This window comes from Sturnira hondurensis, unplaced genomic scaffold (assembly GCF_014824575.4).
Source record: "Sturnira hondurensis isolate 20B ecotype Veracruz unplaced genomic scaffold, ASM1482457v3 Scaffold0024822, whole genome shotgun sequence".
Taxonomy (NCBI): Eukaryota; Metazoa; Chordata; class Mammalia; order Chiroptera; family Phyllostomidae; genus Sturnira; species Sturnira hondurensis.
Genome location: NW_028097453.1, coordinates 5,893,224 through 5,916,059, shown reverse-complemented (window position 1 = coordinate 5,916,059; position 22,836 = coordinate 5,893,224). Strand labels below are relative to the sequence as shown.

The 22,836-nt window shown below is 45.3% G+C and overlaps 1 protein-coding gene across 3 annotated transcripts in view; it reads left to right on the top strand.

Annotated features, from left to right (window-relative positions):
• The window catches only part of GDAP2 (ganglioside induced differentiation associated protein 2), a 63,388-nt gene extending 41,073 nt beyond the window's left edge, over positions 1-22,315 (top strand). For 2 of the 3 annotated variants that reach the window (XM_037038894.1, XM_037038893.1), the window contains exons 12-14: positions 1,117-1,171; positions 13,443-13,586; positions 20,959-22,315. In XM_037038894.1, the coding sequence (XP_036894789.1) occupies positions 1,117-1,171; positions 13,443-13,586; positions 20,959-21,006 (247 nt within the window). In that variant the 3' untranslated portion in view covers positions 21,007-22,315. The remainder of the gene's footprint in view (positions 1-1,116; positions 1,172-13,442; positions 13,587-20,958) is intronic. The other variant, XM_037038895.1, reaches the window with a different exon arrangement.
• The last annotated feature ends 521 nt before the right edge of the window (positions 22,316-22,836 follow it).

Below are 22,836 nucleotides of genomic sequence, written 5' to 3'. Positions count from 1 at the left end.
TGAAGTGGTAGTGGAAATTTTAACCAGAAAATATAGACACCCCACTATAGCAAAGATAAAATATTCTGCTGTAACATTTCCTCTCAGTAATAGAATTTCTAAATACAAACAGTCTCCCCTCATAGTTGTTTTGTTATTGGTAGCATACAACGTCTTTATGGGTCACACTGAAAAATCGGTAAGGCAGTCAGTGTACAGAGAAGGTAAATTACGATAAATTTTCATTTCTCTTACTCCTCCCCTCCAATCTCTCATCTTTAATTAGAACTACTAAAGTTTTCATTACCGAATAGACATCCTTTTAACTTACTCCAAATACGGGTTTCATAAGGAAGCTTCACTCCTCTGTAATTCTGCCTCTGCTGCTACCCAGCTCTTTCGCTTTGAACTTCATTTAACTGTGAAATGAAGAGCTCGTACTATTTCTCTGGAGTCCTCTCCGTTAACCTTACGTGACCCAATGGTGACTGCTAAGCTGTGGGAATAAGTTCAGGCACGCTGGCAGAGGCTAGGGAGTGTCGTGGTTAACTACGCTAGAGAGCGTGGCTCTGGAGCCGTCCTGCCTGGGCTCAGTTTTTGCCTCCCCCAGCTGACGCCTGGGTAACTTCGGAAGGTGAAAGTGGAGGCAGTGTTTGTTCACAGAATTGTTGTGAGACTGAAGTATAAAGCCTTCATACAATTTCTGGGACGTAGGAAACTCCCTGTATGGTTGTAATATGTTCATTGAAACTTTTAATTTCTAATTTTTCCTATAATTTTAAGTGGTTTTACTAACGTTTGATTTATAACCTGACCCCAGAGATTTGAGGTTCATGTAAAAAAATGGCATACAATACAATAAATGTTTGATAAGTATGAGTTTCCTTCGTCCTACCTGTAGGTGGCTTTGTTATGGCAAAGAAAAACAGTGTCTCCTGTAAAACAGACACTTTTTAAATAATGAAATGTTCTCTGAATTGTTTTTGACATTTCACGTAAAATTCAATATGTAGACTAGAGCTGTTTAAAATCTCTTTTTTTCCTCTGTGACTATAGTCAAGCAAGGAATTAATTGTCCATAATGGTGATTGGTTTTAGGCATAACTTATACTGACCCTTTTTTTAATTTTAAATCAGGTACAAGAGGAATTTGAAGGCCGTTTATTTTGTTCATCCAACATTTCGTTCAAAGGTACAGTATTTTTCTTTTTAGCTAAATCTTGAATTAAGGTGCACTGCAGGCCAGCATATTAAGATACACTTCAGCATCTCAATTCTTGCCGACACCACTGTGACCGCCAGTCTCTTTGTTTGCCTTCCCTCGTAAGTGAGCTTGAGCATGGCCCCGACGCCGGTCGCTTGTCCTTCTGGTGTCTTTGTAGGTGACCCTCACGAGCTGTCGGCCTCTCAGCCTTTGCTTCTCGCTCTTTGTTCATCCAGGCTTTGCTCCTGTTGTTGGTACAGAATTCACTTTCCTGCCTTCGCTCTTACTTGTCCTCCAGATCTCGGCTCAACAATTACTTTCCATAGAAAACCTTCCCTGACCAACCCTGCAGCTAGTGGGTGTGCCTTGATTGTCTCTCCTTAAGATAGTCTTGTCTTCTATCATCATTATGTCTCTAATTCAGATTACTTGTTTAATTTTCTGCCTTATTTGTTAGCTTTGCAAGACTCATGAGAGCTGGAGTGTAGCCATCCGGCTCACAGCTCTGGCCTGCTGGCGAACCCTGCATCTTGACTTCATCGAGACATCTAGTGCTTTGGTCCTTTTACTTCTCGGGAAATGTAATCTCTTCTGAAACTTTTTTTCTCTTCAGCCTACAACCCATCTTCCATCACTTCAGCGACTCTTGTCCGTGCCTAAGTAACGTGTGGCCTCTCACCCTTTTGTCACGTCTGCCCATTAAAAAGTTGAGACAGTCCAGCAGTCTGCCTTCTTCACGCCTGTAGTTGAGTAGCTGAGCACTGATGGCGAAATCCTGGAACCACAGGGTTCGGGACTGCCGAGCACACTCGTGGGGCTCGCAACTGCCCCGGGTCCTTTGATATTTCACTTGACAGTGACCCAGCGTGGCTGTCTGCTCCCCCCAGCCCTCCCCTACCTGCAGCTGCTCACTGCAACCGAAGGTCGCCTTGGTCTCAGTGAGAACGTAGAAAACCTCAGCGAGGAGCTCCCTGCCTTCTCCTTCCCACCCCTGACTTAGTGGCCATTTGTTCCGTCATCACCTCCTTTTTTTTGTCACAGAAATGTTTCTTCTTAATGAAGGGCCTTCCCTGTCCCTGCACAAGTAGCACAGGCAGCATTTGTTTTTCTTTCTTTCTTTTTTATAATAAATGTTATTGATTATGCCATTACAGTTGTCCCATTCCCCCTCTTCATTCCCCTCCACCCTGCACACCCCTCCCCCACCATTCCCCTCCTTTAGTTCATGTCCATGTGTCACAAGTTCTTTAGCTTTTACATTTCCCACACTACTCTTGCTCTCCCCCTGTCTATTTTCTACCTACCATCTCTGCTACTTATTCTCTGTACCTTCTCCCCCCTTCTCCACCTCCCACTCCCCTGTTGTTAACCTGCCTTGTGATCTCCATTTCTATGGTTCCGCTCCTGATCTAGCTGTCCTCTTGGTTTGCTTTTGTTTTAGGTGTGGTTGTTCATAACTCTGAGTTTGCTGTCCTTCCACTGTTAGTATTTTTCATCATCTCTTTCTTATATAAGTCCCTTTAGCATTTCATATAATAAGGGCTTGGTGATGATGAAGTCCTTGAATTTGACCTTATCTGAGAAGCACTTTATCTGCCCCTCCATTCTAAATGATAGCTTTGCTGGATAGAGCAATCTTGGATGTAGGTCCTTGCCCTTCAGGACTTGGAATACTTCTTTCCAGCCCCTTCTTGCCTGTAAGGTCTCTTTTGAGAAATCAGCTGACAGTCTGATGGGAACTCCTTTGTAGGTGACTGTCCCCTTATCTCTTGCTGCTTCTAGGATTCTCTCCTTCATTTCAATCTTGGCTAATGTAATTATGATGTGCCTTGGTGTGTTCCTCCTTGGATCCAACTTCTTTGGGACTCTCTGAGCTTCCTGGACTTCCTAGAAGTCTAGTTCCTTTGCCAGATTGGGGAAGTTCTCCTTTATTATTTGTTCAAGTAACTTTTTCACTTATTACTCTTTCTCTTCCCCTTCTGGTACCCCTATAATTCAGATGTTGGAACGTTTAAAGATGTCCTGGAGGTTCCTAAGTCTCTCTTCTTTTTTTTTTTGAATTCTTGTTTCTTCCTTCTTTTCTGTTTGGTTGTTTCTGTCTTCCTTCTGATCCACTCCCTTGATTTGAGTCCCAGTTTCCTTCCCATCACTTTGGTTCCCTGTGCATTTCCCTTCATTTCAGTCAGTTTAGCCTTCATATGTTCCTCTAATTTATGGCTAAAATCAACCAATTCTGTGAGCATCCTGATCACCAGTGTTTTGAACTGTGCATGTGATAGGTTGGCTATCTCTTGGTTGCTTAGAAGTATTGGCTCTGGCACTTTGATTTGTTCTTCCATTTGAGCCATAATTTTTTGGTCTTGTTGCACCCGTTATGTATGAGGGGTGGAGCCTTAGGTGTTCACCAGGGCGAGCAACCCAGTTGCTGGGTTGTGACGCTGTTTGTGGGGACGGGGTCAGAGAGGGAACAATGGCGCTTGCTCAGCTCATATTTCAGTCCCTTCCGCCACTTCCCACAAGCAAATTGGGCCCTTCTGGTGCTGGTTCCCAGGTGAGTGGGCTTGTGTACGTTCTAGGACCCCGTGGGTCTCTCCAACAAACTCTCCTGTGAGGCTGGGAGTCTCTCCCTGCGCCTTCACCCCCACAAGTGTTTTCGGTCGGTGCTTTTAGGCTTTATGTCCCGTCACCGGAGCTCTGGAGTACGCGGTCTGTCTCACTGCCCGTGTTTTGCCTGGTTTATCTGCGTGCGAATGTGTGTCTGCGGTCAGCCAGCGGCCTTGCACGTCTCACTGGGTCTGCTCGTTTTCTCCCTGCCCCCGGGTCTGGCAGCCACCGCCTTTTCCTGCCGCAGCCCCTCTCCACCCCTCCTACCAGTCTGGATGAATGGTTTTGGACTTCCATACAGTTCAATTTTCTGTCTGTTCTGGTTGTGCTTTTGCTTCTAAATCTTTGTTGTCCTTAATTTTGGTTGTGCAAGGAGGCACAGTGTTTCCACCTATGTCTCCATCTTGGCCGGAAGTCGCAAAGGCAGGATTTGAATCTAGGCATTTCAACTCCAGCGCCTATACTCCTAACTCCATGACACATTTCTGTTTCCTCAGGAACCTGTCCTCACAATTATCCTCCTTCCTCTCTCACACTTTCCTGGATATATATAACTCATTAACTTTTAAACGTGCTAAAATCTCTCCTCTTTACAACCACCAAAGATTAAATTTTTTAACCTTTATTATATTTGTTTCTATTACCATGTAGTCCCCTTATATCCCCTCCCTCCGGCCCAAAATTTTTAGTGTCATCTCTGACTTGTGCTCACCATCTCCATTTTTCAGACACCTGAAATTACTCTGTCTGGTCCCAATCCCACCGTGGCAGCCAAACCCGCTCACCCCAGAATCACTGGTGATCTCTGTTACTCAGCCCACTGGACCTTTTCAGTTTCTGTGTAACCTGTTTCCCAGTAGCCTTAACTACCACTGATGAGTTCTGTCCTAAAACACTGCCTTGGCTGCTTTGAAACCTACCTTGCCTAGTTTTCCTCCTACTTCTAGCTGCTCCTTCTCAGTCTCCTTTGCTGTCCCCTCTTTCTCGGCTCGTCCTTTGAGTGTTAGTGTTCCCAAATCCTCTGCCCACTTCTTCCCTCCGGTGTCTGTTTTCATGTCTGTGTCTTCAGCAGCCCTCCAGGACATAGCCAATCCCAAAACATGTGGCCAGGGAGGCAGTGAAAGCTGGTGTTTGAAAGCGCAGGCTTGAAACTGATATAACATGGGTTTCAGTCCCACCCAGCTCTGCCAGGTACCCACTTCCCATCTCAGGCAAGTTATGTAGCCTCTCTGCACTTTAATTCCATCTGGTATACAATGGAAATGGGAATGGTGCGCACCTTGGTAGGGTGGTCGAACGGGTGAACTTAACACATGTTAAATGCTTAAAGCAGTAGCTGACTGGCCACTCAGTGTCCAGTGTGAGCTGCCATTGTCGTTCCTGCGCTAGACCTGTGTGTTGAAGCACTGATTGGAGAGCTTCACTTAGTGCCCCTCAGGCCTCCTCAGCGTGTCCTCCCTCCTCCCTCCTCCCTCCTCCCTCCCCCCTACCCCCTCCCCCCTNCCCCCTCCCTCCTCCCCCTCCCCCCTCCCCCTCCCCCTCCCCATCCCCCATCCCCCCTCCCCCTCCCTCCTCCCTCCTCCATCCTCCCTCCTCCCTCCTTCACTCCCAACCTGCCTTTTGTGTTCCCTTTCCTAGTAAACAGGACCACTGCCTACCCAGGTGCCTAAGCCAGAAACCAGGGAGGGAGCCTTGGGCACTCCCCCTCCCTCACCTCTTACCAGGTTGCATCAGTTCTGTGTGGTCATTGTCCCAAGTCGCACCTCCGTCTTCAGGCCCTGCTGGTGACATTTTCTTACAAGGTTAATGTAAGAAGCCTGGAGCATTTACTACAGGGTTCTTTGCAGAAGTTTGCCAAGGCCTGGCCTTAGGCAAAAAGAAAAAAGAATCTGAGTATATTTGTGACTTAGTTTGGCACTAAAACCCAGGATTTAGTGATTTATTGGATACGAAGGAATGAGAGAAAGGATTGTGTCATCCATGACTCCCCAGGTGGCATCAGATGTAGGGATCATGGATTGGGAAATACATTTGAGAGTCAACATCAAGTAAACTGAGCTTTAGCTTTTTAAATGTGCTAATGAGTAAAGTCACAGGCGGACCTAGAGCAAAGAGGACAATTGAAGACAGAGCCCTGGCATCGGGGGAGAGGCCTGGGAAGTAAGTAATTACAACAATCACCAGGAAAACTGAGATTTGACTAACGCTGTGGGAGCCAGTGGGTGGGAAGAGCATCAAAGACAGCAGAAATAGTCGTTATTTTAGAGCGTTGTGGAGAAATTAAGTAAGAAAAGTAGTGAAAAGCCCTCATATTTCATAGTTAAGAGATGAGGGAAGACTGCAATGAGATAATGTTTTCCACTTTGGGATTTCTCAACAGAATTATTGTTGAGTTTCTCGTGCAAGTATCACCTTTAAAATTGGCCTGAAGTATTTTAAGTAATTATTTTAAAAATTACAAATTTTCTTTTGGTCCCTCAGTGTTAGAACAGCACAGTGAGTTCTGATTGAATGCTTATGGGAGCACAGCTTGGCTGGACTAACAGAGAAAAGTGCAGTTTGTGAGGCCAGTGAATGAAGGACTCTCCGTCTCTTTATTCTGCTGAGTTTTGATTATGTGGTCTCACTAGCTGATGTATATTATTAGCTTTCCCACCCAGTGTTCTGTTCGTGCGCGGCCAGGTTTGGTTTTGGAAACACTTGAGGATCTAGCCCAGACTGTTGCCACAACCTCAGCATCCATTTCTCTTTCTTCAACTAGCAGCTACTGAATTTTTTCTTTAATGTTTACAAACAGAAGGATTAGCTTGGTCTTTAGTCTGTCTTTGCAATAATTCTTATCTCCTCACTTCATTCAGTATTGTACTAGACTTTGTAGACAGTATAATACGGCAAGAAAAGGAAACAAAATGCATCTAGATTTAAAAAGGAATAAATGCAACTGTCTTTATCCACATAAGACGTGATCATTTATGTAGAAGACCTCATGGTGTCCTCAGAAAAGCTTCTAGAACTACTGAGTAAGTTTCACCAAGGTTTCAGGGTTTAATATTACTATTCAAAAAGTAATGATGTATTGGCAATAAACAATCCAATTGGAATTTAAAAGGCAATATATATAATTTACACTAACACAAAAATATCAAGTACTTAGGGGCAAATTTGACAGAAAATGTGAAAGATTTATACACTGTGAATGTTATGTGCACTGAACACATTGGTGAGCAATGTAAAGGGAGACCTAAAGGAATGAAGACAAATTCTGTATTTGTGGATTAGAACAATTAATAGTGTTAAATTGTCAACTCTTGCTAAATCCATAGACTCAGTTCAGTCTCAATCAAAATATTAGCAGTGCTCTTCTGTGGAAATGAACCCATAAAAATGCAAAGCACAAAACAACCTTGGGAAAGAAGAACAAAGCTAGGCTCGAGGACCAACACTGCCTGCGTTCAAAGCTTGCTCACACCTGCAGCCCTCAAGGCCTTGAGATAGGGTACAGATAGACAAACAGGGCAGGGCGAGGAATGGAGAATCCAGAGTAGACTCCTGTGTCTACATGGACAACTGATTTTTGACAAAAGTGCAGAGTTAGACGAGTGGGGACAGGACAATCCGTCCAACGTCCAACAGTCGACAATGGGACAACTGGGTGTCCACGTGCAGAGAAAGGAACACTCGCATCTTGCATCATACACAGTTAAGTGAAAATGGGTTACAGACCTAAACGTAAAGCTTAAACTGTTAAGCTCACAGAAGGAAATACAGGAGCGCAAGCTTTGTGACCCTGAGCAAAGCAGGGATTTCTCAGATCCATTGCCAAGAGGATAGTCCGTAAAGAAATTGAACTTCATCAAAGTTAGAAACTTTTCCCCTATAAAGAGAGTTACAAGAATGAAAGGAAAAGCCACAGCCTGAGAGGGAAATCTAAATAAAGCATTTATCTGATAAAGGACTTGTTTTTCAAGTATATAAAGAAATCTCAAATGCCAGTAATAAGGAAACAACTCAGTTTAGAAATGGGCAAAAGATTTGTATAAACGCCAATAAAGAAAATATACTGATGGCGAATAAGCACATGAAAAATTTTTCTAGAGAATTAGTGAACAGGAAAGTGCAAATTAAACCCAAGTGAGATGCCTGTTAGAATGGCCACACTTGAGAAGACTGACCATGCCGAATGTTGGTGTGAGTGTGGAAGAGAGGGTCTCATGCAGTGCCGATTAGAACATACAACGTTAGAGAAATTCTGGGACACATTTTGGCAGTTCATTTAAAGAGCTAACCCTACACCTACTACGTGATCCAGCCCTTCCACTCGTAGGTACTTACCCACCACAAATGAAAGTGCACCCCATGCCTACACACAGGCTCATGCAGCTTTACTTGTGATAGCCACAGCCTGAAACAGCCCATGCTCCCATCACCGGGAGAACTGATAAAACTGCGGTGTAACCGTATGACTGAATACTGCTCAGCCACGAAAAGGAATGAGCTAGCGATTCAGCACCATGAATGAATCTCAGAATTATTAAGCTGAGTAAAAGAAGCCAGAGAAAAAATTGTACGTAGTAAATGATTCCGTTCATACAAAAGTCTAGGGAATACAAACTAATATACAATTACAGAAAGCAGAGCGGTGGTTAGCTGCAGACAGGGAGTAGGGGCCGGAGGGAGAAGTTACGAGGGACCCGAGAAGCTTTGGGAGGGATGGGTGTCTTCAGTTTCTTGATTATAATGGTGGTTTCATGGGTATATGCCTATGTCAAAATATAACAAATTGTATACTTTCAATATGTGCAGTTCATTGTATGTCAATTATATCTTAACTGTTTTTTAAAATACTGCATTGAGATACCACTAGACTGGCTAGAACTTAAAAGACCAACAATACCAAAATTGCCAGTGATGTGGGGCATCTGGAATTCTCCTACATTATAAGTGGGAATGTGAAGTTATGCACCCATTTTGAAAAAAGTTATGACAACTTCTTAAAAACTAAATATATATGTGCTCGGTGACGCAGCAGTTTCACTGCTAGGTGTTTATTCAAGTGAAATGAAAACGAGCACATAAGAAAGTCTTTGATCAGAATGTTTATAGCAGCTTTAGTTTCCAACAGCCCAGGTGTCCATCAGTAGGATTGTAACTGATTAAACCCTGGTATATTCTCATGGTGAAATATTTCTTGGCAATAGAAGAGAACATACCACTGATACACACAACAGCGTGAGAGAATCTTAAACATTACGGTGAGTGGAAGAAGCCTTACCTGAAAGGGGCACACTGTGGGATTCCATTTATATGAGATTCTAAAGCAGGCAAAACTAATCCACGGTAGAAGAAAGTTCAGACAGTGTTTGCCTGTGGGGAGAGGGGCACCAGGGAACTTCCCAGGGTGATGGGAACATTCACATCCCAACAGGAGTTCTGCTTCCTCAGTGTGTGCACTTGTCTCAAGAGCAAAAGTCCACTTAAAATCTGTGCATTTCACTGAATGCCAATGTTAAGGCAAAGAAACTGAACAAATACTGACCTCTAGTTAAAAATATGCGTGCCGTGTTTGGGAAAAGTTCCCTGGTGTCTGCAGTTTACTTTGAAATGCAGCAAAAGGGGGGAGTGGATTAACAGGTGGTCAGAGGATGGTAAGATAATGTGATAAAGAAAGCGTTATCAATTGAGTGTGGCTATGCTTGTGGCTATAAAATTCTGTAGCGGGTGTTTGAACCCTTTCATGTTGTTAATGAAAAAAAAATCTTGTGCTCGTGTCTCAAATTCAGGCTTATCAACTAGAGTGTTCCTTTGTGCTGACGTGAAAACATAGCCGTTGTTTGCTAAGACCTTATTTTAACCCCTCCACCCCGTATAGAGTCAGTAAATGTCTGTCCTTGACGTGACATCGAGTGGTGGACAGGACCAGAAAGCTCAGCATTAGAGTCCCTGGCCTCGGTTGTCACGCCATGGGAATGCTCCAGGTGGGAGTCGGTGCGCCACGTGCCAGGCTGGGCGGAGGCTGGGGGCCGCGTCCAGGGGGCGGAGGCCCTCACGTTACCTCTCCACGACACTCTGGGATGGGGAGGTGCGGGAGGACTGGGAGAATAAAACACGTGTGCACTGTAGGGAGTCCCACCACTTCATGCTAAATCAGAAACTATAAATGGAGTGTTTCTAATTATAAGGAGTTGGAATCCAGGGGTGATAAAACAATCAAACCACGCTGTCCTCCTTCCCAGCCTCCTCAGAGCTTTTCCAGGCCACTCCACCCAGAGTGACAGTTGACCGCTCATATAAATCACTGCTCTTTTTCTTCTTTGAAACTTATTAACAAAATGCAAACTACGAATTTAAACCTGTTGTTGATTCTGGCTCTAGTGGATCACCGAGTGCTGTTACTTGTGAGCCATCTTTTCCTCAATTATGGTGTTTGGGTCCTGTGTTCTTGGCTTTATATCTGTAAACCATCCCGAGAAATAATTGGTAGCGTTCACAAACTGTCACAACACTCCTCAAATTTTCAACTTTCTTCACTTCTCAAAATAGTCGATACTAAGGAATGCAGGCTAACTAACTAAGTGTGTATGTATAGCTTAGAAATAATGGGAAAAGAGAAGCCACACTGTGTGAAACTGAAACAGAAGACACAAAGACAGTGTCCTTGGGTCTCCTTGAGCAGAAGAGGCTTCTGTCTACCGAGGGTCATTTTCTCCTGCTACTACCTGACGGGTGCGGGGGAGCTGATGGTGCCAGTGGGACAGGAAAGGGAAGGGAGGTCTTCACCTTTGAAGGTTTCATGCCTCGGATCACGGCGTGTTCTTCCCCCACCCAGTCTGCTCTTTGGATTCTCATCCCCACCCTGTGCCTGTGTGTTGCAGCCTTTTCGTAGACTTCTGTGATTAAGAATAATTTAAAATCATTTGAATCTAACTTGCTTGTTTCACACATAAAGAAACTGTCTCAGGTCGAAGTACAATTTATTTGTATTGTAGAATGAAGAAATGTTAGACCATCCCTAAATAGTAAGTCCAGAAAGTCTTATTCCTCCATTTGTTAACTCTTTCGGCACACACCGAGTTCCTTTTTATGCTGGCCATGAATTAGGCCCTGTGAATAGGTCGTTGGATCACTGTCCCCACACTGGGGAGCTTATGGTCCACTTAGAGAGTCAGCTAATACAACGCGGAATGTTAATGATGCCGTAGTGAGTGAACACGGGTGTGGGGCTACTTTGAGGAAGCTCATTTTCTAGCTGTCGGTGGAGGATAGTCAAGAAAGCTTCCTCACTGGGGTGGGTTCTGGTCTGAGCCCTGAAGGACAATTACCGAGGCAGAGAATCCAGGAAAAGGTGTCAGAGCTGAGAGCAGCGTCTGTAAAGGCCCCGAGGTACCAGGCACGCTGGTACCCGAGTAGCACGCTGGCCCTGTGTGATCCAGCCTTCCCGAGTAGCACGCTGGCCCTGTGTGATCCAGCCTTCCCGAGTAGCACGCTGGCCCTGTGTGATCCAGCCTTCCCGAGTTGCACACTGGCCCTGTGTAATCTACCATTCCCGAGTTGCACACTCCCTGGGGTCTGGTAGGTGTTCACACTTCTTCTTTGGGCCCTTCATTACGTTTAGTGCATTTTGCCTTAGGTGGTGGCGCTCACACTAATAATCCAGCTCCTCTACTGGACTCTAAGCGCCTTTTAGAGGAATGGCCAAATTTCCAGTGCCAGGTGTCACCTGCAGCCAAGCATGGTGCTTGGCGCACGGTGGATGACCAGTAGATGTTAACGTCCTGCACAGATGTGTCTCCTGACACATCCTTGAGGTTCTTCTCTGTCCTCACTCTACAGTGTCATTTTTTAAAGTGCTTCCCAGCTCTTCCTGGTTCATGGGCTGTCTCCCTCGCTGGTTGGACAGCTCCTCATCCAGACTTCTCCTGTAGTTTGCAGAAGTTTGTATCAGTTGGGTATATTGATACATATATCGATGCATGTGTTTTAAAAAGTAGTGTAATCTGATTAATCTCATTTTTGGTCTGTAATTAAGTGACTTTGATTTGAATTAATGCTCTTGGCTCCAGCAAGGCCATATGCCTCCCTTCGTTCGCCACCCCCCCAGTAAACTTGGTGCAGTGGGGGAGGGGAGAGGGTATCGAGGTGATGTTAGTATCTGAGGCCTTAGACCGTCATTGTAGTGCAGCCAAAACAGAACAGTGACCCAGACCATGAAAATCACTAAAAAACAGACCTGTCTTCATTCTTTCCTCATCGGAATGCATGGTTGTGTCTGTGCCACATCAAACTCTGTTTTTCTGTGATTAACTGCTAGGAAATTATAGGAATGGGTGTAAGTAACTGAACTACCAGGAAGTAGGAATAGGAGTCATAAATGAGATGTGAACATAAGGTCATATGAATTCATTAGAAGAGGTAACGCGTTTGGAGCCGGAAGGGAAAACTAATGCTGAGGATGAGTGTCTCCTGAGTCTGCAGGTTTGGAGAGGATTCTGCTAAAGACGGATTCCATGTTGTCTGTTACTCCAGGAGCCTGTTCTCATAAGTAGGCATGAGAAAAGTATGTCACGTGGGCGGGGGTGGAGTGTGTGAGTGTTTGGAGCAACCACTGAAGAACACGACAGGGTGTCAAAGAGAAATTAGCGAAATGGGTGGCGTCATGGCCAGTGCCCAGAGTGACACGGATTCGTAATGTACCCAGGTATGCATTGGGGGTGTGCTATGCCCGTGCCCTGAGAATTCATGTGTGTTACCTTAATATAAATGTAAGTTATAGACTCACATGTAACAAGACTGCACATGTTAACATGCATCTGATTCATGCCTAGAGGTTACCTTCTCCTCTACTTTCTTCTATATTCCACGTGTGTGAGTGCAAATTTACATTTAGAAAAATAAAGGGGGCATAGCAACAACATTGTCCCGACCTCATAGAACTGTGGTGTAAGCTCCTGGTAAACATCCAGTTGTGACCGCCAGTTTGGGTAGATGAATAATAATTTATAAGTTCTAGCTGTTACTTAGTGTGTGTTAGTACTGTTTGCTGTCGAGAATTCTTTCTTCTTTCAGAACCAACGAGTGGTGCAGGCTAGCTGGTACCCAGGGGTTGCATGTTGTGCAGTGAAGTGAGCAAAGGTGGCGCCACTTCCACAGAGATGCGATGTGTCTTTGACAGACCGCGAGCTGTCCGCTGAAGCACGAATGCCCTAAATATTGGCGGAAATTTCCTTCCCAGCCTCATTTGAAAAAATGAGAAGAGTTTGTGAGATTTGGAGATCTGACCAATTTCGGGGTCCCCATGCGTCAGTCCTCCCACCCGGCACGTGGTGGTGGGACCACGTGTCACCCTGCGCTGCCCGCCTGGGAGCACAGGGTACCCAGTGGGGACAGCTCCGTTTCACGGAGCTCCTCCCACATTCCCTAGTGGTCATTACTCTAGCCCGTTTCCTTTTTGTGATGCTGGCCGTAATCAGCTGAACTAATTGCACAATTCGCTGGTGGACAACACCCTGTGCTTTGGAAAACACTGCTTATTACAAGATGTTTCTGGCCTGGACTTCAATTTTGAAATATAGCTTTTATCTATTACCAGGTCTCAAAGTGATGTTTGTATTTCTACCTCAGGCCACTGGCTTACATGATTTTCTCTTCTATTAATCAGGTATCAACATGGTTCTTTACCACCTTTTCTGTCTCAGGACTGAAGGACAAAATCCACCATGTGGACAGCCTCCACCAGCTGTTTTCTGCCATCTCACCTGAACAAATCGACTTCCCTCCTTTTGTCCTTGAATATGATGCCAGGGTGAGTACCAGGAGTTCTCCCTGCCCAGCCGTGGGGTCTTAACCAGTCTGCAGAGCAGTGCTTAGCAGTACTGTGTCCTTCTGTTATAAGATGATACTAACACAATTAGTGGGTTTTCGGGAACTCGATTGTATCATTTAACGTTCTTTTTCTACCATAACTTTAGGAAAAGACTTTATCCTAAAAGAGGGCTTTTTCATCAGTAACCTTTGCAATGGCAGGTTTTTCTGCCACAGTCTTTAAGCCAGTCCTTGTTTGTATTGCGAGTTATCAACCACCTTTCAGACAGTACCTCTGCCTGATCTTAAGATCGAGTGGCTTCTCAGCTACATAAAGAGAACCAGAAGACTCTACTGGTGTTCATTTTCAGTATTAATCATAAACCAAGTAGCCTGTCTTAGTGGTCTTTTACACTGCTAAAAGTTTCATTTGGCTAAAAGTTTGTATAATGTTTTTAAGACTATCCACCAACAATTAGTGTTATTACTTATAGATGCATTTATGAGTCTATTAAACACTGACGAAGGGCTACTCTTGAATTTCATCATAGCTCTGTTCCACTGTGTTTATTCACCCTATCACTTCAATAGTTAAAACAAAAAAGGAAGTAACATGCTTGGCCAAGATATCATCAGTCTTCTTATTTAGTTATTGCTGATTACATATATTTATGCATGAGTCAGGAAATATATGTGAAGGTTATATTAACTTTGAAATGAATTATTCTTCCCTAATTATTGTACAACATGAATACAGTAAAATAAATATCCTACAACACATTTTATCTCTAATTTCTTAACTTCAGCTGTGATTTCTGTTCTCTTATGTGAACAGCAAAGAATTTCATGTGTTCCCATGGTGAATAAAACCTTGCGTCTGGCCTTCTCGCAGAGAGGGCTTGGGATAGGGGCAGCTGGGTCACGGATACAGAGGCTGTTGAATCTGCGGGGGGAGGAGTTTCGGTTTATACTGATTGTGGATTGCTGCAGCAGAACCTGGCCTTGCTGCTACTCGTTTGGGCTACACACATCACTTCTCCTAATGTTTCAAAAAATGGATAGCAGGAAATGTGAAAGGCACAAAAAGACATTTTGATACCAAAATTTGACATGACGATTCAAAGCCAGTATCTGGATTTATAGTTCATTTTCTGGGGTAGAAATGCACGAGTTGAATTGTATTACTTAGAAAACCCAAAGAACTGGTTTTTTTTTTTTAAGATTTTATTTATCTTTAGAGGGGAAGAGAAATATCAATGTATGGTTGCCTCTTGTGAGCCCCCTGCCGGGAACTGGCCTACAACCCAGGCACGTGCCCTGACTGGGAATTGAACCACGATCGTGTGGCTCGCAGGCCCGTGCTCATCCACTGAGCCACACCAGCCAGGGCCCAAAGAACTGTTTTTGAAGCCAATACATATCTATACACTTAGGAGCCTAGAAAGCAGGATTTCATTAAATATTAACACCCAATTAAGTTGGTTTTGCTTTTCTGTTTTGTTTGTGTATTTATTTTAGGTTTTGTTATATTCTGTATCAAATGCAGGCCTAATTAATATGATTAAACACAATAACCTATAAGGTATCTAACCCCTGGGCCGTCGAATCATCTCTCTGTCCCTGTACTAGAGCTTTCTAAAATTCAGGTGTTAGACCTCGATATGTAAAGGCCAAAGAGGAATGCAACGAGGGGAGGCACAAAAGACGGTGTCAGGAAGGGACATAGAAAGGGCAGCAGAGGGCAGGTCCTCAGGCTGGAGCTTTATGTGCAGCGCTGTGGCCCCTCGGACCCTGAACAGCGCACGGGTGGGGCACCCATGCCTCACACCGCCAAAAGTCACAGGTAACTTTCGACTCCCCAGATAAGAGCCTGCTGTTGACTGAAAGCCTTACTGATAACATAAACAGCCAATAAACATATTTTGTGTGTTATGTGTTTTATATACTGTATTGTTATAGTAAAGTAAGCTAAAGAAAAGGAAATGTTATTAAGAAAATCATAAGAAAGAGAAAATACATTTATAGTACAGTATAATACCATAAGTTTACATTGTCTGTTTATGAGGAATTGATAAATTGTCTCTGTCAGTACCTGCATCAATATTGTCTTATAGGATACAAAACACCGTAGAAGTTATGTGTGTTCCTAACACTAGATATCAAAAATGAAAAGATAATGTGAAAGAGCAATTCACATTTATATATAAGTTTAACGATTCATGTATTGATAACGAAGAAGCAACACTATTTTTGCTTTCTGGTAGATTAGTGTGGTCGATACTTGCTTTACAGTAGCCTGGCGTGTATACGAGTGAGTGAATTGTTATAAAAACTTTATGGAGTACAGTATTACAGTCATATTCATCATGCGTGTTGGAAACCTTGTTATATTTTTAAAACCTGTGATGTTGGTTGATGCACAGTTTCTCCAGTTGAGAGAGAGAGAGATGCATTGTATGGCAATACAATTCCTCGAAAGTAAAGTTATAAAGCAGTAAGACAGCTGACACAATTTTATATTAAATATCACTCACCTTGTGCCTGTGTAGATACAGGTTATTTGCTTCCGTCCGAGTCTTGCACACAGTGTTCTACAGGATGAATACTCAGGCGATGCTGGCGAAGACACGGAGCATCTCATACAGCCCTCGCCATGCAGTAAATGGGTTTTCACACGAAGATACACAAACACAACATAAATTTATTAACTGTGCGCCCTGAAGATTATTTACTACTGGTTACATGGGAGTGGATCGCGATACAGGTCTTCGCCCTCACTTTCCGGTCCGGTGGGCTGAGGAGGGGGAGGAGAAGGGCCGGCCCCGCCGTCTGTGTCCAGGGGCGAAGGGGGCGGAGGTGGACGGGGAGGCAGGAGAAGCAGGCACACTCAGTGTAACTGTGGGAATACACGTAGTTGTAGTTTCTACCAGTTTTCTTTTTCATCTAAGAGTATTTCAGTGTGGCACCAGCCCCTCTCCCACTGTTCGCGTGTCTCAGCACCCGTGTCCCAGAAGGGCCTGTGTCACAAGAGGTGCAGAACAGTCCGGACTAGCAGGGACCCTTCGGCCCAGTGGGCAACGTCAGTTTGCTGTCTGATGTTGCTTCCTCCACGCCTGCTTCCTCCTCGTTCTCCGTCAGGTCGTCTTCCGTTATTTTCCCCGCTGTGACACATCTGAGCCCAGGGTCTAGAGGCCTTCGCCCCAGCCCTGCCCTTTTGCCACGCCCACGGTCGCAATCATCTGATTGGCTCTGTTGGAAATGTGTGAGGTCACACGTGTCTGGACGGAGTTTTCAGCTGCAGGAAGGTGTTGTTTCGGACTTCATGGCTCTCCCGGCTTTTTACAGAACAGCAATGGCATCTTCCTCGGCCTAATCCTTCCAGACTTTCATGATGTTCCCTCTACCAGGGTTTCCTTCCAGGCCGTGACAGCCCTTTCTATAGAGCACGTTCTATAGAGCCCGGAGCGTGTTGACCTTAAAGGCCCCTATGGCCCCATGGTCTGGAGCCTGACGTACAGATGTTGTGTTCAGGAGCAGGCCCACCGCTGGACGCCTCCAGTGTTGAACTCGTGGGTTCTGGGGGCCAGGGGCACTGTCCAGCATCGGAACTTGCAGGGGCAATTCTGGCAAGGTACTTTCTGACTTAAGAGGGAAAACGTTGATGGAACCAGTCCATAAAACAGGTTCTCTTTGTCCAGGCCCCCTTTGTGTGCGACCCAGAGGCTGGCACCTGGTGTTTGTCACCTCCCTTCCAAGCACCAGGGCCAGCAGTTCTGTCGACGAGGGCAGTCCCGTGTTGCCCAGAGCAGTCGCGTTCGCCTGCCCACCTGCCTTGGGTCCTGGTGCGTGACCTTCTTCACCACTAACACAGGTCCTTTGTGCCATTTTTTCCAGAACAGGGCTACTCGCGTCTGCACTAAAACCTGTTGGGGAAGACACCTTTTCTCCTCGATGAATTTATTAATGGTGTCTGGGAGCTTGTTTGCTGCCCCTCTGTCTGCAGAAGCTGCTTCTCCTGTTATTTTGACACTTTTTGGCCAAACCATGTTCTAAAATTATCCAGTCATCCTTTGCTGGCATTAAATCCCCAGCTTTAAATCCTTCACCTTCCTTATGCTTTCTCAATGGTAACTACGCTTTTTCTTTCATCGTGTTAGAGTCGGTCGGTATGCCTTTCTTACGGCAATCCTGCAGCCACACGAATGCCACACTTTCAGTAGGAGGGGAAAGTGTGTTTCACTAAAACTGTAAGGTTTTACATCTGCTAGTGCAGCTGCAGCGACAGCTTCGCAGATTTTCTTTTCCCTTTTCACAGTGGTCTTCACACCGTGTTCATTTATGTGGGAAATGGCGGCAGCCACCTCGACGGACCTTGATCCGTGGTCCACACCAAGCCCTCCAAGCTTTTTCTCAGAATGTCGTGACTTTGGCACTTCCATTGTCAGTAGTGGCGCTTTGTGTGGTGTTATTCAGGGTCTACAGTTGGTGCTAAATGTGAAACATGCACCAGAGCCATGCGAGTCCACTGTTTGCCGCGGTACTCGGCTTCCTGGAGAGACAGGCCGCTGGCCTGGGGCTGATGGCGAGGTGACGAGGTCGGATGGCGGGCGAGGCAGGTGCTTGCTACACTTGAACACATCACAATGGTGACAGGAGGTGGTTATGGAATTATTACAGTAGAACACTAATCATTATAACGTTATTACTATGTAACTTTATGCAGTTATGATTTAACACTACCTCTTTGCAATTGTTTACATTTCTCTCAGCTGTGGCCATGGACTGTTAATGTTCATGTGCATAAGTTTTCACTTGTTAATAGATTTGTGTGTGTTTTATGGTAACAAAGGATAAAAATAGACTTAGTATTTATATGTATTTGCATTTGTGATATACCTAATTTTTAATTTTTTAAATACTTCTTAGCTACATGGTTTGTCTGCAAGTGTTTCCAAATTGTTGTAAATCTCCAAAAAAAATTTTTGGTCTGTATATAAGCACACCCACACAGGTCAAACCCCTGTTGTTGAAAAGTCAGCAGAACTTCGGCTTTGCAGTGGGTGGGGCATACCCTACAGGGAACGCTGCTGTTACGTTCCTGTTAAGAACAGTGGCTGAAGAAAGAGCACAGAGCGACCGGGGGAGGATGAGACTGCAGGCAGGGAGACACGTGAGCAGCGATGAGAGAAGCCTGAGGGAGCAGTGAGACCCGGCGAGGGCAGCGGTGATGACCACGTCAGGGACTGGAAGGTCTTAAGGCACTGAGAAGTAGGCATTTTAGGAAGCGAAACCCACAGCGTTTGGGAGCCGAGGAGCCACTAGGGGCGAAGAAGGGATGACACGTGCAGTGACTGTCGAAGTTTCTGCTGGGGGAGGTTGCTGGGTGGAGCTCTTGGCGCCCCAGAAGGGCAGTTTGGAGGGGGTGCGGCACGTGGAGGGGAGAGACAGACCGTGCATTCAGTGTGTGACGTGCTGGGGCTGTGGTTCCCACGCAGCACTGAGGAAAAAAATGATTAGGGAGAAGGAGATAAGTATAGGATTGGTTAATTTTATTACCGTGTTCAATTATGCTCATAGAATATCCTTTATCAGGTGAAGACATGGTGCAGTGATGGCCAAGTTCACTGGGCTTCTATTTGTCTGGGTCTCATGTGACTTAGAACAGTGACATAAGTTTTATGGGACTAGAAGAAACTTTTGAAGGTAATTAGAAGGTAAATTTTTATATATCTACATCACAGTGGCACTGAGACCATTTCAGAAAGGTCACAGTCTTAGGAATATAGTCAAAGAAGGGAGCACACAGATCTGTCTGGCCACATTCTTCACATTTCTATTATTGTTTCCAGAAATAAAGAAAATATTGGATTGCTTAGCAGTCTCTTTGTACAATGTGAGGCTAATATGAAAAGCTCTGTTTCATATCCTTCAGATGGCTTTGCCTTTCTTACTTCATTACAGTTTAATGTAGATATGAGAAACCTTGAAAAATATGGTAGTGGGTGGAATGGAGAAACCTTCAAGATGGGTAGTGAACCATTTCTTTTTAGATGAACTTCAGAATAGATTTGTCTCATCAGCATGTTTCTTAAGCAGACGTAGGATCCAGGAGTAGCAGGTATAACAGATCTTGATAGAAATTTGATAGGAAATTCTAAAATACAGAATAAAGTTTTCATTAATTTTTTAAGTATTCTGGAATGCAGCCAATCTTAGGAACTTTTTTTTCAATTTTTAGAAATAATATGTTTTGATGCCTGCTCAGATTTATTAGGAGAAAATCAAGTTTTCCTAGAGATCCTCCTGTTTCCTGGTTGTGGCCCTGGGGTGAATTCCTGCTCCAGGGCGTCTGACTCACTCTGTCACTCAGCACTTACCTGCCCACTGTGGTCAAGGCTGGGTAGAAGTGATGCTCCTAGTAACTGTCGTGTAAATGCACCACAGAGCAACGCCATTTCTATCCTGCCTCTCATCCTCCGTTCCTAGCAACTGTGTCGCATTCACGCCACACGTTTTCTGTTCAAGGTTTACTGAGATATGGGTTATTTGCCAAAGAAATGCTTTCCTTAAAAATGAGAACCGAATCTTCAACCTCATGAATATAATGTAGGGTCCATCTACCATAGAGTTACTGCTTCGATTTTTATTAAGATTCGGTTAGCCAAAATGAGGTCAAGAATCTTCCCTGAGGCTGATTCAGTGCGCTCTGCACTTGGCATTAAAGTGCTGGCATTTCTCATCAGTGACTCTCCCTCCTGGTCGTGACCCGAATGCCCCAAGAACCGTGACTTACAAGCCTTGACACCCGGGCACGTTACGGAGAAGACTCATTTCTGTCACAGTTATTAAATTCCTGAGTGGTCATTCAGTTTATTTGGCAGCTCCGTATTAAGATTCAGCACACAGGAAGATAACTCAGTCTAACAAAAGTGAATCTGGGCATTGTATTCAAGTGGCCCTGGGTTGAAACTCAGGCTCTTCTGGTTACCTGAGTAACCACAGGTGACCTGAGGTGAGTCACACCGCCTGTGTGAGCCTCAGTTTCCTCTTCCGTAAAATGAGAGTGTCGCCTACTCCATGGCCCTCTGCAAGGACATAAAGGGGTAAGGAAAGAAGACTGATCAGGTTTCAGGCACACGGACTACCCAGCAAGTGGCACTGCCGTCAGACAGGGACGCCCTGCCCACTGCCCCCGCCGCACACCGTCTCGGACCGGTTCCCGGGAGCTGCTCCGGTGGCCCCGGGCCTGCTGAGCCCTGGCCCCGGCGAGGCACTCTCCATACACTGCATTGCCAACTGTGAGCCCTTTCTCTCGAGTTCCCCGTCAAAGCGATCCCGTGACTCAGTGCTCTCGTCTTTTTTTCTTCCCACAGGAAAATGGGCCTTACTATACATCTTATCCCCCATCACCGGATTTGTGACCTGCCACCTTTCCGTGCTCCTGGTTTCCAAGGACATCACTTTCTCCTGGACCTCTGCCTGTTGAAGTGATACTTGTTTTTGCTGTACAGACCCAGAGAGCCTTTTGTCCCCACCTCTCTGGTATTTTTTTATTGACTGTATATTTTCTGGCACATAAGCAATCTGAAAATGGTAGACCATTCTGAATTGCACTTATTTTCAATTTGTATATTTGTATCAAATGAAGATGTTCATTTTTAGGGGGTTGTTAATAGAAATTGGGGAGCAGCTTTTGAGTCTCTTCGGTTTCCTGCGAGGACACTGTTCTCTGTTAGACAAGCCACCAATACTGTTCCCATTGTCTCTCTCCCACTGCACGCTGCCTCTGTGTACTTAAGTATTTCCCAAAATACATAGAACCAGTCTACGCTGACCGGGTGCGTTGTTGCTTCAGACTCTAGCATCGTGGTTCGTACAGATAACGTGGCTATGATCACAGAGCGTGGTCAGGGACCAAGGATGTGGGGATGTATCTGATCAGAAGCATCAGAATCATTAACGAAATGTAGGTCTCAGAGTTTCACTGTACCATTAAGACAGTTTTAAGAACTGAAGTTCCTTGGAGCATATGATTGTTAAGATTATTCTGGTCTCAACAGTGAGGGAAAGAGGAAGATGGTGGGCATCTCCAGCCTCTTTCCTGAACTTGTGGGTGATTGATTTGGTCTCCTTGCTCTGAAGGACTGTGCATGTCAGTGCTCTGGAGCGAGGGCATCTCCTACCACTCGATCGGGGAGCCTGGGGCGAGGGAGCTCTCTCCTAGAGCCATGGATGGCCCTGTGTGGCTGCAGAGCTGCCCCCTCGACGGACTCATCCTACTTGCCTACATCCGTGTGGAAGAAAATCCTAGACCACATGTGTCCCTCCGGCTCTGTTTGTGCCTTGGCTTGCTTGCGAATAAAACGAAGGATTATGCCCCCTGCCTCACGGAAGTATCACGAGGATAGCATTTAGAAAGGGTGTTCAGGGTCTGGGTGAGGAGACCAGGGGTGTTTCTGCAGCGGGCCGTCTTCAGTCCGCTTTCTCAGTGATAACAAATGTGCTCTGTGGGACTGCCCCGAGCCACTCCTACCCTGGCACCTTTGGGGTGATTCTTTTCCCCCTGGGACAAGAGTTCCAGCAAAATCTCAACCTTGAGGACCTCCTCCCCGCTTTGTCCAGAATTCCTTCTGGCCTCCTCCTCCCCCAGCGCTACACTTTAACAAGAGGCATCTGTTCTCCGTTTCAAGCATTTCTTCTTGAATTAAGGTCAAACCATTATCATTTCCATCTGGGTGTCTTCATGTTCCTTTCTATTCTATATCCACCCATCTCCTTCACCCCAGCATGTACATTGGCTTTTTGGAGGAGAAAAGGTAGAAGTCTTGCTCAGGATTGCTGCTTCCGAGGCTCCTGTTCCCTGTGCCCAAATGACTTCAGTGGAAGTAAAAGAAACACACCTGTTCATTTACGATAGAGAAGTCCCCTACCGTGGCATGAACCGCCTCCTGTATTTTCCCATGTAAACAAAAAGGGGCTTTACGTTGCTCAGATGAGCGCTCTTCGGCATGTAACGGATACATTTTCCTGGGAAATAAAACCCCTTGTTTCGTACATGCGTTCTTGCTAAGGACTCCCGGCGGCTCAGGTCCTCGGGTCCAGTGGGCCAGTCCAGGTGGCTGGCCTTACGCTTCCTTCGTTCAGTCTTTCTTTAACCCCCGGAGCCTCGAGCCTTGAAGATCTGAAAAGCTAGCTTCATCTTCTGCAGGCAGTTGGTAGGTCATGTGCGAGGCGCCTTTTCCCTAGGAGCA